The sequence below is a fragment of the Oncorhynchus kisutch genome, linkage group LG24 (assembly GCF_002021735.2).
Source record: "Oncorhynchus kisutch isolate 150728-3 linkage group LG24, Okis_V2, whole genome shotgun sequence".
NCBI classification, from domain to species: Eukaryota; Metazoa; Chordata; class Actinopteri; order Salmoniformes; family Salmonidae; genus Oncorhynchus; species Oncorhynchus kisutch.
The window spans coordinates 44,514,590-44,534,571 of NC_034197.2; the positions used below are offsets into that span (position 1 = coordinate 44,514,590).

A 19,982-nucleotide genomic window follows, 5' to 3' on the forward strand; every position below is an offset into this window, starting at 1 on the left:
CCTTTACCTCAGCCTGACATCATGAATAATGAATATGACCACATGGTTTCCCCTTTACCTCAGCCTGACATCATGAATAATGAATATGACCACATGGTTTCCCCTTTACCTCAGCCTGACATCATGAATAATGAAATGACCACATGGTTTCCCCTTTACCTCAGCCTGACATCATGAATAATGAATATGACCACATGGTTTCCCTTTACCTCAACCTGACATCATGAATAATGAATATGACCACATGGTTTCCCCTTTACCTCAACCTGACACATCATGAATAATGAATATGACCACATGGTCTCCCCTTTACCTCAGCCTGACATCATGAATATGACCACATGGTTTCCCCTTTACCTCAGCCTGACATCATGAATATGACCACATGGTTTCCCCTTACCTCAACCTGACATCATGAATATGACCACATGGTTTCCCCTTTACCTCAGCCTGACATCATGAATATGACCACATGGTTCCCCTTTACCTCAGCCTGACATCATGAATATGACCACATGGTTTCCCCTTTACCTCAGCCTGACATCATGAATATGACCACATGGTTTCCCCTTTACCTCAGCCTGACATCATGAATATGACCACATGGTTCCCCTTTACCTCAGCCTGACATCATGAATATGACCACATGGTTTCCCCTTTACCTCAGCCTGACATCATGAATACGACCACATGGTTTCCCCTTTACCTCAGCCTGACATCATGAATATGACCACATGGTTTCCCCTTTACCTCAACCTGACATCATGAATAATGAATATGACCACATGGTTTTCCCCTTTACCTCAACCTGACATCATGAATATGACCACATGGTTTCCCCTTTACCTCAACCTGACATCATGAATATGACCACATGGTTTCCCTTTACCTCAGCCTGACATCATGAATATGACCACATGGTTTCCCCTTTACCTCAACCTGACATCATGAATAATGACCACATGGTTTCCCCTTTATCTCAACCTGACATCATGAATAATGAATATGACCACATGGTTTCCCCTTTACCTCAGCCTGACATCATGAATATGACCACATGGTTTCCCCTTTACCTCAGCCTGACATCATGAATATGACCACATGGTTTCCCCTTTACCTCAGCCTGACATCATGAATATGACCACATGGTTTCCCTTTACCTCAGCCTGACATCATGAATAATGAATATGACCACATGGTTTCCCCTTTACCTCAACCTGACATCATGAATATGACCACATGGTTTCCCCTTTATCTCAACCTGACATCATGATAATGAATATGACCACATGGTTTCCCCTTTACCTCAACCTGACATCATGAATATGACCACATGGTTTCCCCTTTACCTCAACCTGACATCATGAATATGACCACATGGTTTCCCCTTTACCTCAACCTGACATCATGAATATGACCACATGGTTTCCCCTTTACCTCAGCCTGACATCATGAATATGACCACATGGTTTCCCCTTTACCTCAACCTGACATCATGAATAATGACCACATGGTTTCCCCTTTACCTCAACCTGACATCATGAATATGACCACATGGTTTCCCCTTTACCTCAACCTGACATCATGAATATGACCACATGGTTTCCCCTTTACCTCAACCTGACATCATGAATATGACCACATGGTTTCCCCTTTACCTCAGCCTGACATCATGACTAATGAATAATGACCACATGGTTTCCCCTTTACCTCAGCCTGACATCATGAATAATGAATATGACCACATGGTTTCCCCTTTACCTCAACCTGACATCATGAATAATGAATATGACCACATGGTTTCCCCTTTACCTCAGCCTGACATCATGAATAATGAATATGACCACATGGTTCCCCTTTACCTCAGCCTGACATCATGAATAATGAATATGACCACATGGTTTCCCCTTTACCTCAACCTGACATCATGAATGATGAATATGACCACATGGTTTCCCCTTTACCTCAGCCTGACATCATGAATAATGAATATGACCACATGGTTTCCCCTTTACCTCAGCCTGACATCATGAATAATGAATATGACCACATGGTTTCCCCTTTACCTCAGCCTGACATCATGAATAATGAATATGACCACATGGTTTCCCCTTTACCTCAGCCTGACATCATGAATAATGAAAATGACCACATGGTTTCCCCTTTACCTCAACCTGACATCATGAATAATGAATATGACCACATGGTTTCCCCTTTACCTCAACCTGACATCATGAATAATGAATATGACCACATGGTTTCCCCTTTACCTCAACCTGACATCATGAATAATGAATATGACCACATGGTTTCCCCTTTACCTCAACCTGACATCATGAATAATGAATATGACCACATGGTTTCCCTTACCTCAGCCTGACATCATGAATAATGAATATGACCACATGGTTCCCCTTTACCTCAGCCTGACATCATGAATAATGAATATGACCACATGGTTTCCCCTTTACCTCAACCTGACATCATGAATGATGAATATGACCACATGGTCTCCCCTTTACCTCAGCCTGACATCATGAATATGACCACATGGTTTCCCCTTTACCTCAGCCTGACATCATGAATATGACCCACATGGTTTCCCCTTTACCTCAACCTGACATCATGAATATGACCACATGGTTTCCCCTTTACCTCAGCCTGGCATCATGAATTGACCACATGGTTTCCCCTTTACCTCAGCCTGACATCATGAATATGACCACATGGTTTCCCCTTTACCTCAGCCTGACATCATGAATATGACCACATGGTTTCCCCTTACCTCAGCCTGACATCATGAATATGACCACATGGTTTCCCCTTTACCTCAGCCTGACATCATGAATATGACCACATGGTTTCCCCTTTACCTCAGCCTGACATCATGAATATGACCACATGGTTCCCCTTTACCTCAGCCTGACATCATGAATATGACCACATGGTTTCCCCTTTACCTCAGCCTGACATCATGAATATGACCACATGGTTTCCCCTTACCTCAGCCTGACATCATGATTATGACCACATGGTTTCCCCTTTACCTCAGCCTGACATCATGAATATGACCACATGGTTTCCCCTTTACCTCAACCTGACATCATGAATATGACCACATGGTTTCCCCTTTACCTCAGCCCTGACATCATGAATAATGAATATGACCACATGGTTCCCCTTTACCTCAACCTGACATCATGAATATGACCACATGGTTTCCCCTTATCTCAACCTGACATCATGAATAATGAATATGACCACATGGTTTCCCCTTTACCTCAACCTGACATCATGAATATGACCACATGGTTTCCCCTTACCTTCAACCTGACATCATGAATATGACCACATGGTTTCCCCTTTACCTCAACCTGACATCATGAATATGACCACATGGTTTCCCCTTTACCTCAGCCTGACATCATGAATATGACCACATGGTTTCCCCTTTACCTCAACCTGACATCATGAATAATGACCACATGGTTTCCCCTTTACCTCAACCTGACATCATGAATATGACCACATGGTTTCCCCTTTACCTCAACCTGACATCATGAATATGACCACATGGTTTCCCCTTTACCTCAACCTGACATCATGAATATGACCACATGGTTTCCCCTTTACCTCAGCCTGACATCATGACTAATGAATAATGACCACATGGTTTCCCCTTTACCTCAGCCTGACATCATGAATAATGAATATGACCACATGGTTTCCCCTTTACCTCAACCTGACATCATGAATAATGAATATGACCACATGGTTTCCCCTTTACCTCAGCCTGACATCATGAATAATGAATATGACCACATGGTTCCCCTTTACCTCAGCCTGACATCATGAATAATGAATATGACCACATGGTTTCCCCTTTACCTCAACCTGACATCATGAATGATGAATATGACCACATGGTTTCCCCTTTACCTCAGCCTGACATCATGAATAATGAATATGACCACATGGTTTCCCCTTTACCTCAGCCTGACATCATGAATAATGAATATGACCACATGGTTTCCCCTTTACCTCAGCCTGACATCATGAATAATGAATATGACCACATGGTTTCCCCTTTACCTCAGCCTGACATCATGAATAATGAATATGACCACATGGTTTCCCCTTTACCTCAACCTGACATCATGAATAATGAATATGACCACATGGTTTCCCCTTTACCTCAACCTGACACATCATGAATAATGAATATGACCACATGGTCTCCCCTTTACCTCAGCCTGACATCATGAATATGACCACATGGTTTCCCCTTTACCTCAGCCTGACATCATGAATATGACCACATGGTTTCCCCTTTACCTCAACCTGACATCATGAATATGACCACATGGTTTCCCCTTTACCTCAGCCTGACATCATGAATATGACCACATGGTTTCCCCTTTACCTCAGCCTGACATCATGAATATGACCACATGGTTTCCCCTTTACCTCAGCCTGACATCATGAATATGACCACATGGTTTCCCCTTTACCTCAGCCTGACATCATGAATATGACCACATGGTTTCCCCTTTACCTCAGCCTGACATCATGAATATGACCACATGGTTTCCCCTTTACCTCAGCCTGACATCATGAATACGACCACATGGTTTCCCCTTTACCTCAGCCTGACATCATGAATATGACCACATGGTTTCCCCTTTACCTCAACCTGACATCATGAATAATGAATATGACCACATGGTTTCCCCTTTACCTCAACCTGACATCATGAATATGACCACATGGTTTCCCCTTTACCTCAACCTGACATCATGAATATGACCACATGGTTTCCCCTTTACCTCAGCCTGACATCATGAATATGACCACATGGTTTCCCCTTTACCTCAACCTGACATCATGAATAATGACCACATGGTTTCCCCTTTATCTCAACCTGACATCATGAATAATGAATATGACCACATGGTTTCCCCTTTACCTCAGCCTGACATCATGAATATGACCACATGGTTTCCCCTTTACCTCAGCCTGACATCATGAATATGACCACATGGTTTCCCCTTTACCTCAGCCTGACATCATGAATATGACCACATGGTTTCCCCTTTACCTCAGCCTGACATCATGAATAATGAATATGACCACATGGTTTCCCCTTTACCTCAACCTGACATCATGAATATGACCACATGGTTTCCCCTTTATCTCAACCTGACATCATGAATAATGAATATGACCACATGGTTTCCCCTTTACCTCAACCTGACATCATGAATATGACCACATGGTTTCCCCTTTACCTCAACCTGACATCATGAATATGACCACATGGTTTCCCCTTTACCTCAACCTGACATCATGAATATGACCACATGGTTTCCCCTTTACCTCAGCCTGACATCATGAATATGACCACATGGTTTCCCCTTTACCTCAACCTGACATCATGAATAATGACCACATGGTTTCCCCTTTACCTCAACCTGACATCATGAATATGACCACATGGTTTCCCCTTTACCTCAACCTGACATCATGAATATGACCACATGGTTTCCCCTTTACCTCAACCTGACATCATGAATATGACCACATGGTTTCCCCTTTACCTCAGCCTGACATCATGACTAATGAATAATGACCACATGGTTTCCCCTTTACCTCAGCCTGACATCATGAATAATGAATATGACCACATGGTTTCCCCTTTACCTCAACCTGACATCATGAATAATGAATATGACCACATGGTTTCCCCTTTACCTCAGCCTGACATCATGAATAATGAATATGACCACATGGTTCCCCTTTACCTCAGCCTGACATCATGAATAATGAATATGACCACATGGTTTCCCCTTTACCTCAACCTGACATCATGAATGATGAATATGACCACATGGTTTCCCCTTTACCTCAGCCTGACATCATGAATAATGAATATGACCACATGGTTTCCCCTTTACCTCAGCCTGACATCATGAATAATGAATATGACCACATGGTTTCCCCTTTACCTCAGCCTGACATCATGAATAATGAATATGACCACATGGTTTCCCCTTTACCTCAGCCTGACATCATGAATAATGAAAATGACCACATGGTTTCCCCTTTACCTCAACCTGACATCATGAATAATGAATATGACCACATGGTTTCCCCTTTACCTCAACCTGACATCATGAATAATGAATATGACCACATGGTTTCCCCTTTACCTCAACCTGACATCATGAATAATGAATATGACCACATGGTTTCCCCTTTACCTCAACCTGACATCATGAATAATGAATATGACCACATGGTTTCCCCTTTACCTCAGCCTGACATCATGAATAATGAATATGACCACATGGTCTCCCCTTTACCTCAACCTGACACATCATGAATAATGAATATGACCACATGGTCTCCCCTTTACCTCAGCCTGACATCATGAATATGACCACATGGTTTCCCCTTTACCTCAGCCTGACATCATGAATATGACCACATGGTTTCCCCTTTACCTCAACCTGACATCATGAATATGACCACATGGTTTCCCCTTTACCTCAGCCTGGCATCATGAATATGACCACATGGTTTCCCCTTTACCTCAGCCTGACATCATGAATATGACCACATGGTTTCCCCTTTACCTCAGCCTGACATCATGAATATGACCACATGGTTTCCCCTTTACCTCAGCCTGACATCATGAATATGACCACATGGTTTCCCCTTTACCTCAGCCTGACATCATGAATATGACCACATGGTTTCCCCTTTACCTCAGCCTGACATCATGAATATGACCACATGGTTTCCCCTTTACCTCAGCCTGACATCATGAATATGACCACATGGTTTCCCCTTTACCTCAGCCTGACATCATGAATATGACCACATGGTTTCCCCTTTACCTCAGCCTGACATCATGATTATGACCACATGGTTTCCCCTTTACCTCAGCCTGACATCATGAATATGACCACATGGTTTCCCCTTTACCTCAACCTGACATCATGAATATGACCACTTTGTTTCCCCTTTACCTCAATCTGACATCATGAATATGACCACATGGTTTCCCCTTTACCTCAACCTGACATCATGAATATGACCACATGGTTTCCCCTTTACCTCAACCTGACATCATGAATAATGAATATGACCACATGGTTTCCCCTTTACCTCAACCTGACATCATGAATATGACCACATGGTTTCCCCTTTACCTCAACCTGACATCATGAATATGACCACATGGTTTCCCCTTTACCTCAGCCTGACATCATGAATATGACCACATGGTTTCCCCTTTACCTCAACCTGACATCATGAATATGACCACATGGTTTCCCTTTTACCTCAGCCTGACATCATGAATAATGAATATGACCACATGGTTTCCCCTTTACCTCACCCTGACATCATGAATATGACCACATGGTTTCCCCTTTACCTCAACCTGACATCATGAATAATGACCACATGGTTTCCCCTTTACCTCAGCCTGACATCATGAATATCACCACATGGTTCCCCTTTACCTCAACCTGACATCATGAATAATGAATATGACCACATGGTTTCCCCTTTACCTCAACCTGACATCATGAATAATGAATATGACCACATGGTTTCCCCTTTACCTCAACCTGACATCATGAATATGACCACATGGTTTCCCCTTTACCTCAGCCTGACATCATGAATATGACCACATGGTTTCCCCTTTACCTCAACCTGACATCATGAATATGACCACATGGTTTCCCCTTTACCTCAACCTGACATCATGAATATGACCACATGGTTTCCCCTTTACCTCAACCTGACATCATGAATATGACCACATGGTTTCCCCTTTACCTCAGCCTGACATCATGAATATGACCACATGGTTTCCCCTTTACCTCAACCTGACATCATGAATAATGACCACATGGTTTCCCCTTTACCTCAACCTGACATCATGAATATGACCACATGGTTTCCCCTTTACCTCAACCTGACATCATGAATATGACCACATGGTTTCCCCTTTACCTCAACCTGACATCATGAATATGACCACATGGTTTCCCCTTTACCTCAGCCTGACATCATGACTAATGAATAATGACCACATGGTTTCCCCTTTACCTCAGCCTGACATCATGAATAATGAATATGACCACATGGTTTCCCCTTTACCTCAACCTGACATCATGAATAATGAATATGACCACATGGTTTCCCCTTTACCTCAGCCTGACATCATGAATAATGAATATGACCACATGGTTCCCCTTTACCTCAGCCTGACATCATGAATAATGAATATGACCACATGGTTTCCCCTTTACCTCAACCTGACATCATGAATGATGAATATGACCACATGGTTTCCCCTTTACCTCAGCCTGACATCATGAATAATGAATATGACCACATGGTTTCCCCTTTACCTCAGCCTGACATCATGAATAATGAATATGACCACATGGTTTCGACTTTACCTCAGCCTGACATCATGAATAATGAATATGACCACATGGTTTCCCCTTTACCTCAGCCTGACATCATGAATAATGAAAATGACCACATGGTTTCCCCTTTACCTCAACCTGACATCATGAATAATGAATATGACCACATGGTTTCCCCTTTACCTCAACCTGACATCATGAATAATGAATATGACCACATGGTTTCCCCTTTACCTCAACCTGACATCATGAATAATGAATATGACCACATGGTTTCCCCTTTACCTCAACCTGACATCATGAATAATGAATATGACCACATGGTTTCCCCTTTACCTCAGCCTGACATCATGAATAATGAAAATGACCACATGGTTTCCCCTTTACCTCAACCTGACATCATGAATAATGAATATGACCACATGGTTTCCCCTTTACCTCAACCTGACATCATGAATAATGAATATGACCACATGGTTTCCCCTTTACCTCAACCTGACATCATGAATAATGAATATGACCACATGGTTTCCCCTTTACCTCAACCTGACATCATGAATAATGAATATGACCACATGGTTTCCCCTTTACCTCAGCCTGACATCATGAATAATGAATATGACCACATGGTCTCCCCTTTACCTCAACCTGACACATCATGAATAATGAATATGACCACATGGTCTCCCCTTTACCTCAGCCTGACATCATGAATATGACCACATGGTTTCCCCTTTACCTCAGCCTGACATCATGAATATGACCACATGGTTTCCCCTTTACCTCAACCTGACATCATGAATATGACCACATGGTTTCCCCTTTACCTCAGCCTGGCATCATGAATATGACCACATGGTTTCCCCTTTACCTCAGCCTGACATCATGAATATGACCACATGGTTTCCCCTTTACCTCAGCCTGACATCATGAATATGACCACATGGTTTCCCCTTTACCTCAGCCTGACATCATGAATATGACCACATGGTTTCCCCTTTACCTCAGCCTGACATCATGAATATGACCACATGGTTTCCCCTTTACCTCAGCCTGACATCATGAATATGACCACATGGTTTCCCCTTTACCTCAGCCTGACATCATGAATATGACCACATGGTTTCCCCTTTACCTCAGCCTGACATCATGAATATGACCACATGGTTTCCCCTTTACCTCAGCCTGACATCATGATTATGACCACATGGTTTCCCCTTTACCTCAGCCTGACATCATGAATATGACCACATGGTTTCCCCTTTACCTCAGCCTGACATCATGAATATGACCACATGGTTTCCCCTTTACCTCAACCTGACATCATGAATATGACCACATGGTTTCCCCTTTACCTCAACCTGACATCATGAATAATGAATATGACCATATGGTTTCCCCTTTACCTCAACCTGACATCATGAATATGACCACATGGTTTCCCCTTTACCTCAACCTGACATCATGAATATGACCACATGGTTTCCCCTTTACCTCAGCCTGACATCATGAATATGACCACATGGTTTCCCCTTTACCTCAGCCTGACATCATGAATATGACCACATGGTTTCCCCTTTACCTCAGCCTGACATCATGAATATGACCACATGGTTTCCCCTTTACCTCAGCCTGACATCATGAATATGACCACATGGTTTCCCCTTTACCTCAGCCTGACATCATGAATATGACCACATGGTTTCCCCTTTACCTCAGCCTGACATCATGAATATGACCACATGGTTTCCCCTTTACCTCAGCCTGACATCATGAATATGACCACATGGTTTCCCCTTTACCTCAGCCTGACATCATGAATATGACCACATGGTTTCCCCTTTACCTCAGCCTGACATCATGATTATGACCACATGGTTTCCCCTTTACCTCAGCCTGACATCATGAATATGACCACATGGTTTCCCCTTTACCTCAGCCTGACATCATGAATATGACCACATGGTTTCCCCTTTACCTCAACCTGACATCATGAATATGACCACATGGTTTCCCCTTTACCTCAACCTGACATCATGAATAATGAATATGACCACATGGTTTCCCCTTTACCTCAACCTGACATCATGAATATGACCACATGGTTTCCCCTTTACCTCAACCTGACATCATGAATATGACCACATGGTTTCCCCTTTACCTCAGCCTGACATCATGAATATGACCACATGGTTTCCCCTTTACCTCAACCTGACATCATGAATAATGACCACATGGTTTCCCCTTTATCTCAACCTGACATCATGAATAATGAATATGACCACATGGTTTCCCCTTTACCTCAACCTGACATCATGAATATGACCACATGGTTTCCCTTTTACCTCAGCCTGACATCATGAATAATGAATATGACCACATGGTTTCCCCTTTACCTCACCCTGACATCATGAATATGACCACATGGTTTCCCCTTTACCTCAACCTGACATCATGAATAATGACCACATGGTTTCCCCTTTACCTCAGCCTGACATCATGAATATCACCACATGGTTCCCCTTTACCTCAACCTGACATCATGAATAATGAATATGACCACATGGTTTCCCCTTTACCTCAACCTGACATCATGAATAATGAATATGACCACATGGTTTCCCCTTTACCTCAACCTGACATCATGAATATGACCACATGGTTTCCCCTTTACCTCAGCCTGACATCATGAATATGACCACATGGTTTCCCCTTTACCTCAACCTGACATCATGAATATGACCACATGGTTTCCCCTTTACCTCAACCTGACATCATGAATATGACCACATGGTTTCCCCTTTACCTCAGCCTGACATCATGACTAATGAATAATGACCACATGGTTTCCCCTTTACCTCAGCCTGACATCATGAATAATGAATATGACCACATGGTTTCCCCTTTACCTCAACCTGACATCATGAATAATGAATATGACCACATGGTTTCCCCTTTACCTCAGCCTGACATCATGAATAATGAATATGACCACATGGTTCCCCTTTACCTCAGCCTGACATCATGAATAATGAATATGACCACATGGTTTCCCCTTTACCTCAACCTGACATCATGAATGATGAATATGACCACATGGTTTCCCCTTTACCTCAGCCTGACATCATGAATAATGAATATGACCACATGGTTTCCCCTTTACCTCAGCCTGACATCATGAATAATGAATATGACCACATGGTTTCCCCTTTACCTCAGCCTGACATCATGAATAATGAATATGACCACATGGTTTCCCCTTTACCTCAGCCTGACATCATGAATAATGAAAATGACCACATGGTTTCCCCTTTACCTCAACCTGACATCATGAATAATGAATATGACCACATGGTTTCCCCTTTACCTCAACCTGACATCATGAATAATGAATATGACCACATGGTTTCCCCTTTACCTCAACCTGACATCATGAATAATGAATATGACCACATGGTTTCCCCTTTACCTCAACCTGACATCATGAATAATGAATATGACCACATGGTTTCCCCTTTACCTCAGCCTGACATCATGAATAATGAATATGACCACATGGTCTCCCCTTTACCTCAACCTGACACATCATGAATAATGAATATGACCACATGGTCTCCCCTTTACCTCAGCCTGACATCATGAATATGACCACATGGTTTCCCCTTTACCTCAGCCTGACATCATGAATATGACCACATGGTTTCCCCTTTACCTCAACCTGACATCATGAATATGACCACATGGTTTCCCCTTTACCTCAGCCTGGCATCATGAATATGACCACATGGTTTCCCCTTTACCTCAGCCTGACATCATGAATATGACCACATGGTTTCCCCTTTACCTCAGCCTGACATCATGAATATGACCACATGGTTTCCCCTTTACCTCAGCCTGGCATCATGAATATGACCACATGGTTTCCCCTTTACCTCAGCCTGACATCATGAATATGACCACATGGTTTCCCCTTTACCTCAGCCTGACATCATGATTATGACCACATGGTTTCCCCTTTACCTCAGCCTGACATCATGAATATGACCACATGGTTTCCCCTTTACCTCAGCCTGACATCATGAATATGACCACATGGTTTCCCCTTTACCTCAACCTGACATCATGAATATGACCACATGGTTTCCCCTTTACCTCAACCTGACATCATGAATAATGAATATGACCACATGGTTTCCCCTTTACCTCAACCTGACATCATGAATATGACCACATGGTTTCCCCTTTACCTCAACCTGACATCATGAATATGACCACATGGTTTCCCCTTTACCTCAGCCTGACATCATGAATATGACCACATGGTTTCCCCTTTACCTCAACCTGACATCATGAATAATGACCACATGGTTTCCCCTTTATCTCAACCTGACATCATGAATAATGAATATGACCACATGGTTTCCCCTTTACCTCAACCTGACATCATGAATATGACCACATGGTTTCCCTTTTACCTCAGCCTGACATCATGAATAATGAATATGACCACATGGTTTCCCCTTTACCTCACCCTGACATCATGAATATGACCACATGGTTTCCCCTTTACCTCAACCTGACATCATGAATAATGACCACATGGTTTCCCCTTTACCTCAGCCTGACATCATGAATATCACCACATGGTTCCCCTTTACCTCAACCTGACATCATGAATAATGAATATGACCACATGGTTTCCCCTTTACCTCAACCTGACATCATGAATAATGAATATGACCACATGGTTTCCCCTTTACCTCAACCTGACATCATGAATATGACCACATGGTTTCCCCTTTACCTCAGCCTGACATCATGAATATGACCACATGGTTTCCCCTTTACCTCAACCTGACATCATGAATATGACCACATGGTTTCCCCTTTACCTCAACCTGACATCATGAATATGACCACATGGTTTCCCCTTTACCTCAGCCTGACATCATGACTAATGAATAATGACCACATGGTTTCCCCTTTACCTCAGCCTGACATCATGAATAATGAATATGACCACATGGTTTCCCCTTTACCTCAACCTGACATCATGAATAATGAATATGACCACATGGTTTCCCCTTTACCTCAGCCTGACATCATGAATAATGAATATGACCACATGGTTCCCCTTTACCTCAGCCTGACATCATGAATAATGAATATGACCACATGGTTTCCCCTTTACCTCAACCTGACATCATGAATGATGAATATGACCACATGGTTTCCCCTTTACCTCAGCCTGACATCATGAATAATGAATATGACCACATGGTTTCCCCTTTACCTCAGCCTGACATCATGAATAATGAATATGACCACATGGTTTCCCCTTTACCTCAGCCTGACATCATGAATAATGAATATGACCACATGGTTTCCCCTTTACCTCAGCCTGACATCATGAATAATGAAAATGACCACATGGTTTCCCCTTTACCTCAACCTGACATCATGAATAATGAATATGACCACATGGTTTCCCCTTTACCTCAACCTGACATCATGAATAATGAATATGACCACATGGTTTCCCCTTTACCTCAACCTGACATCATGAATAATGAATATGACCACATGGTTTCCCCTTTACCTCAACCTGACATCATGAATAATGAATATGACCACATGGTTTCCCCTTTACCTCAGCCTGACATCATGAATAATGAATATGACCACATGGTCTCCCCTTTACCTCAACCTGACACATCATGAATAATGAATATGACCACATGGTCTCCCCTTTACCTCAGCCTGACATCATGAATATGACCACATGGTTTCCCCTTTACCTCAGCCTGACATCATGAATATGACCACATGGTTTCCCCTTTACCTCAACCTGACATCATGAATATGACCACATGGTTTCCCCTTTACCTCAGCCTGGCATCATGAATATGACCACATGGTTTCCCCTTTACCTCAGCCTGACATCATGAATATGACCACATGGTTTCCCCTTTACCTCAGCCTGACATCATGAATATGACCACATGGTTTCCCCTTTACCTCAGCCTGACATCATGAATATGACCACATGGTTTCCCCTTTACCTCAGCCTGACATCATGAATATGACCACATGGTTTCCCCTTTACCTCAGCCTGACATCATGAATATGACCACATGGTTTCCCCTTTACCTCAGCCTGACATCATGAATATGACCACATGGTTTCCCCTTTACCTCAGCCTGACATCATGAATATGACCACATGGTTTCCCCTTTACCTCAGCCTGACATCATGATTATGACCACATGGTTTCCCCTTTACCTCAGCCTGACATCATGAATATGACCACATGGTTTCCCCTTTACCTCAACCTGACATCATGAATATGACCACATGGTTTCCCCTTTACCTCAACCTGACATCATGAATATGACCACATGGTTTCCCCTTTACCTCAGCCTGACATCATGAATATGACCACATGGTTTCCCCTTTACCTCAACCTGACATCATGAATATGACCACATGGTTTCCCCTTTACCTCAACCTGACATCATGAATAATGAATATGACCACATGGTTTCCCCTTTACCTCAACCTGACATCATGAATATGACCACATGGTTTCCCCTTTACCTCAACCTGACATCATGAATATGACCACATGGTTTCCCCTTTACCTCAGCCTGACATCATGAATATGACCACATGGTTTCCCCTTTACCTCAACCTGACATCATGAATAATGACCACATGGTTTCCCCTTTATCTCAACCTGACATCATGAATAATGAATATGACCACATGGTTTCCCCTTTACCTCAACCTGACATCATGAATATGACCACATGGTTTCCCTTTTACCTCAGCCTGACATCATGAATAATGAATATGACCACATGGTTTCCCCTTTACCTCACCCTGACATCATGAATATGACCACATGGTTTCCCCTTTACCTCAACCTGACATCATGAATAATGACCACATGGTTTCCCCTTTACCTCAGCCTGACATCATGAATATCACCACATGGTTCCCCTTTACCTCAACCTGACATCATGAATAATGAATATGACCACATGGTTTCCCCTTTACCTCAACCTGACATCATGAATAATGACTATGACCACATGGTTTCCCCTTTACCTCAACCTGACATCATGAATATGACCACATGGTTTCCCCTTTACCTCAGCCTGACATCATGAATATGACCACATGGTTTCCCCTTTACCTCAACCTGACATCATGAATAATGAATATGACCACATGGTTTCCCCTTTACCTCAACCTGACATCATGAATATGACCACATGGTTTCCCCTTTACCTCAGCCTGACATCATGAATATGACCACATGGTTTCCCCTTTACCTCAACCTGACATCATGACTGTATAAAACATATATGGTGAAATCTTCTCCCTGTTTTCTTTTAGCACCCAGTACTCAGAAATGTTTCAATAGTTGTTTGTGAAATAGTCACTATATAAGTGGAAACCTTTCTTGTATGTGTGTGTGTGTGTGTGTGTGTGTGGGTGTATCTGTGTGTGTGTCTGTGTGTGTCTCTGTGTGTGTGTGTGTGTGTCTGTGTGTGTCTCTCTGTGTCTGTGTGTGTGTCTCTGTGTGTGTCTCTGTGTGTGTGTTTGTGTGTCTCTGTGTGTGTGTGTCTCTCTGTGTGTGTGTCTCTGTGTGTGTTATATAAAACACGGAGCATAGCGCTCCAAGTCCAGATGTTGTTGTTGCCATATGGCAGCAGCACACTGAGCTGTGTGTGTCGGTCATAACTCGGTCAGTGCATCAGATTATCACCTCGCTCGGTTAACTGACAGAGGAGGAGCCCAGAAGGGTACAGGAGGAACTGAGAAATTAAACACTGTTTGAGGAACGGCTGCATACTCTATAGAGGTGAATTCCGTTACATTTAGACTACGTCCCAAATGTAGTGCACTATACAGGACCCATAGTGATCTGGTTAAATGTAGTGCACTATACAGGACCCATAGGGCTCTGGTTAAATGTAGTGCCCTATACAGGACCCATAGGGCTCTGATTAAAAGTAGTGCCCTATACAGGACCCATAGGGATCTGGTTAAATGTAGTGCACTATACAGGACCCATAGGGCTCTGGTTAAATGTAGTGCACTATACAGGACCCATAGGGCTCTGATTAAAAGTAGTGCTCTATACAGGACCCATAGGGATCTGGTTAAATGTAGTGCACTATACAGGACCCATAGGGATCTGGTTAAATGTAGTGCACTATACAGGACCCATAGGGCTCTGGTTAAATGTAGTGCACTATACAGGACCCATAGGGCTCTGGTTAAATGTAGTGCACTATACAGGACCCATAGGGCTCTGATTAAATATAGTGCACTATACAGGACCCATAAGGCTCTGGTTAAATGTAGTGCACTATACAGGACCCATAGGGATCTGGTTAAATGTAGTGCACTATACAGGACCCATAGGGATCTGGTTAAATGTAGTGCACTATACAGGACCCATAGGGCTCTGGTTAAATGTAGTGCACTATACAGGACCCATAGGGCTCTGGTTAAATGTAGTGCACTATATAGGACCCATAGGGCTCTGGTTAAATGTAGTGCACTATGCAGGGAATAGGTAGTCATTTGAGATGCCCTTAGCCTATTTGAAGGGTGGCCGGCGTGGCCTCTACTAATGTGTACGGTGTCCATAGTATAACATGGTGCTTACGCTTTGAGGACCTGTCCAATCTCGTACTTGTCGGTGACATCAGAGATGTCGTCTAAGTTCCGCCCATCTCGCAGGGCAAGGCACCCAAATGGCATGGCGGCATCCACCTATCAGAGACAAACATTACATTGTCAATCAACACATATACCAATAAAGAACAAGCATTGCAGTGTCAATCAACTCCTTTAAAAGAGACAGTGAGTAAAGTGAAAGTTCAGACAGTGTTTCTGATAGAAATGCCCTTTATAAAACTGACACACAGCAAGTGAGTCATTTAATTTCGGTAGGATACGTTGTGCACACTGAGACCCAACCAATCTCTCTCTGTCCAAGAGGTTGAAGTCCCCGAACCCAACCAATCTCTCTATCCAAGAGGTTGAAGTCCCCGAACCCAACCAATTTCTCTATCCAGGAGGTTGAAATCCCCGAACCCAACCAATTTCTCTATCCAGGAGGTTGAAGTCCCCAAACCCAACCAATCTCTCTATCCAGGGGGTTGAAGTCCCCGAACCCAACCAATCTCTCTATCCAAGAGGTTGAAGTCCCCAAACCCAACCAAACACTCTATCCAGGAGGTTGAAGTCCCCATATTGAAAAGAAACCAGCTGTGACATCATCACCCAAAGGACTCTGCCCACCCATATAATTAGAATTCTACTTATGTCACTGATTCTAATTCATTCTAATTCTACTTCTATCAATGACTCTAATTCATTCTAATTCTATTTCTATCAATGATTCTAATTCATTCTAATTCTATTTCTATCAATGATTCTAATTCATTCTAATTCTATTTCTATCAAGGATTCTAATTAATTCTAATTCTATCTAGGATTCTAATCCATTCTAATTCTACTGACCCTCCATCTTGGGATCATGTCAGTAAGCCCCTGGTCTTATAGGTTAGAAAGTCTCTATCCTAACCCCAGCCACCATCTTGGGATCACGTCAGTAAGCCCCTGGTCTTATAGGTTAGAAAGTCTCTATCCTAACCCCAGCCTCCATCTAGGGATCACGTCAGTAAGCCCCTGGTCTTATAGGTTAGAAAGTCTTGATCCTAACCCCAGCCTCCATCTTGGGATCACATCAGTAAGCCCCTGGTCTTATAGGTTAGAAAATCTCGATCCTAACCCCAGCCTCCATCTTGGGATCATGTCAGTAAGCCCCTGGTCTTATAGGTTAGAAAGTCTCGATCCTAACCCCAGCCTCCATCTTGGGATCACGTCAGTAAGCCCCTGGTCTTATAGGTTAGAAAGTCTCGATCCTAACCCCAGCCTCCATCTTGGGATCATGTCAGTAAGCCCCTGGTCTTATAGGTTAGAAAGTCTCGATCCTAACCCCAGCCTCCATCTTGGGATCACGTCAGTAAGCCCCTGGTCTTATAGGTTAGAAAGTCTCTATCCTAACCCCAGCCTCCATCTTGGGATCACGTCAGTAAGCCCCTGGTCTTATAGGTTAGAAAGTCTCTATCCTAACCCCAGCCTCCATCTTGGGATCACGTCAGTAAGCCCCTGGTCTTATAGGTTAGAAAGTCTTGATCCTAAATCCCATCTCCTCTGACACCACTGATCAGTTTCCCTTAGTCCAATATGAACCTAAACCATGAGGACAATAAAAGTCTAAATTGATATTAGATAATTATCTAGGCCAGGGAAACTTCCTTCCAGTATGTAGGGATAACTTCCTCCCAGTGTAGTGTCAGTGACACAGCTCTCATTGGATAACTTCCTCCCAGTGTAGTGTCAGGGACACAGCTCTCATTGGATAACTTCCTCCCAGTGTAGTGTCAGGGACACAGCTCTCATTGGATAACTTCCTCCCAGTGTAGTGTCAGGGACCCAGCTCTCATTGGATAACTTCCTCCCAGTCAGTCAGGGACACAGCTCTCATTGGATAACTTCCTCCCAGTGTAGTGTCAGTGACACAGCTCTCATTGGACAACTTCCTCCCAGTGTAGTGTCAGTGACACAGCTCTCATTGGATAACTTCCTCCCAGTCAGTCAGTGACACAGCTCTCATTGGATAACTTCCTCCCAGTGTAGTGTCAGTGACACAGCTCTCATTGGATAACTTCCTCCCAGTGTAGTGTCAGTGACACAGCTCTCATTGGACAACTTCCTCCCAGTGTAGTGTCAGTGACACAGCTCTCATTGGATAACTTCCTCCCAGTCAGTCAGTGACACAGCTCTCATTGGATAACTTCCTCCCAATCAGTCACTGACACAGCTCTCATTGGATAACTTCCTCCCAGTGTAGTGTCAGGGACCCAGCTCTCATTGGATAACTTCCTCCCAGTGTAGTGTCAGGGACCCAGCTCTCATTGGATAACTTCCTCCCAGTGTAGTGTCAGTGACACAGCTCTCAATGGATAACTTTCGCCCAGTCAGTCAGGGACCCAGCTCTCATTGGATAACTTCCTCCCAGTCAGTCAGTGACACAGCTCTCATTGGATAACTTCCTCCCAGTCAGTCAGGGACACAGCTCTCATTGGATAACTTCCTCCAAGTCAGTCAGTGACACAGCTCTCATTGGATAACTTCCTCCCAGTCAGTCAGTGACACAGCTCTCATTGGATAACTTCCTCCCAGTCAGTCAGTGACACAGCTCTCATTGGATAACTTCCTCCCAGTCAGTCACTGACACAGCTCTCATTGGATAACTTCCTCCCAGTGTAGTGTCAGTGACACAGCTCTCATTGGATAACTTCCTCCCAGTCAGTCAGGGACCCAGCTCTCATTGGATAACTTCCTCCCAGTCAGTCAGGGACACAGCTCTCATTGTATAACTTCCTCCCAGTCAGTCAGGGACACAGCTCTCATTGGATAACTTCCTCCCAGTCAGTCAGGGAC

At 43.4% G+C, this 19,982-nt stretch overlaps 1 protein-coding gene across 1 annotated transcript in view; it reads right to left on the reverse strand.

Moving 5' to 3' along the window:
- Positions 1-19,982, reverse strand: part of LOC109885228 (uncharacterized protein KIAA1522-like) — a 265,426-nt gene that overhangs the window by 156,706 nt on the left and 88,738 nt on the right. Inside the window, exon 2 of the mRNA XM_031803674.1 lies at positions 17,134-17,240. Within this exon, the coding sequence (XP_031659534.1) occupies positions 17,134-17,228 (95 nt within the window). The 5' untranslated portion in view covers positions 17,229-17,240. The remainder of the gene's footprint in view (positions 1-17,133; positions 17,241-19,982) is intronic.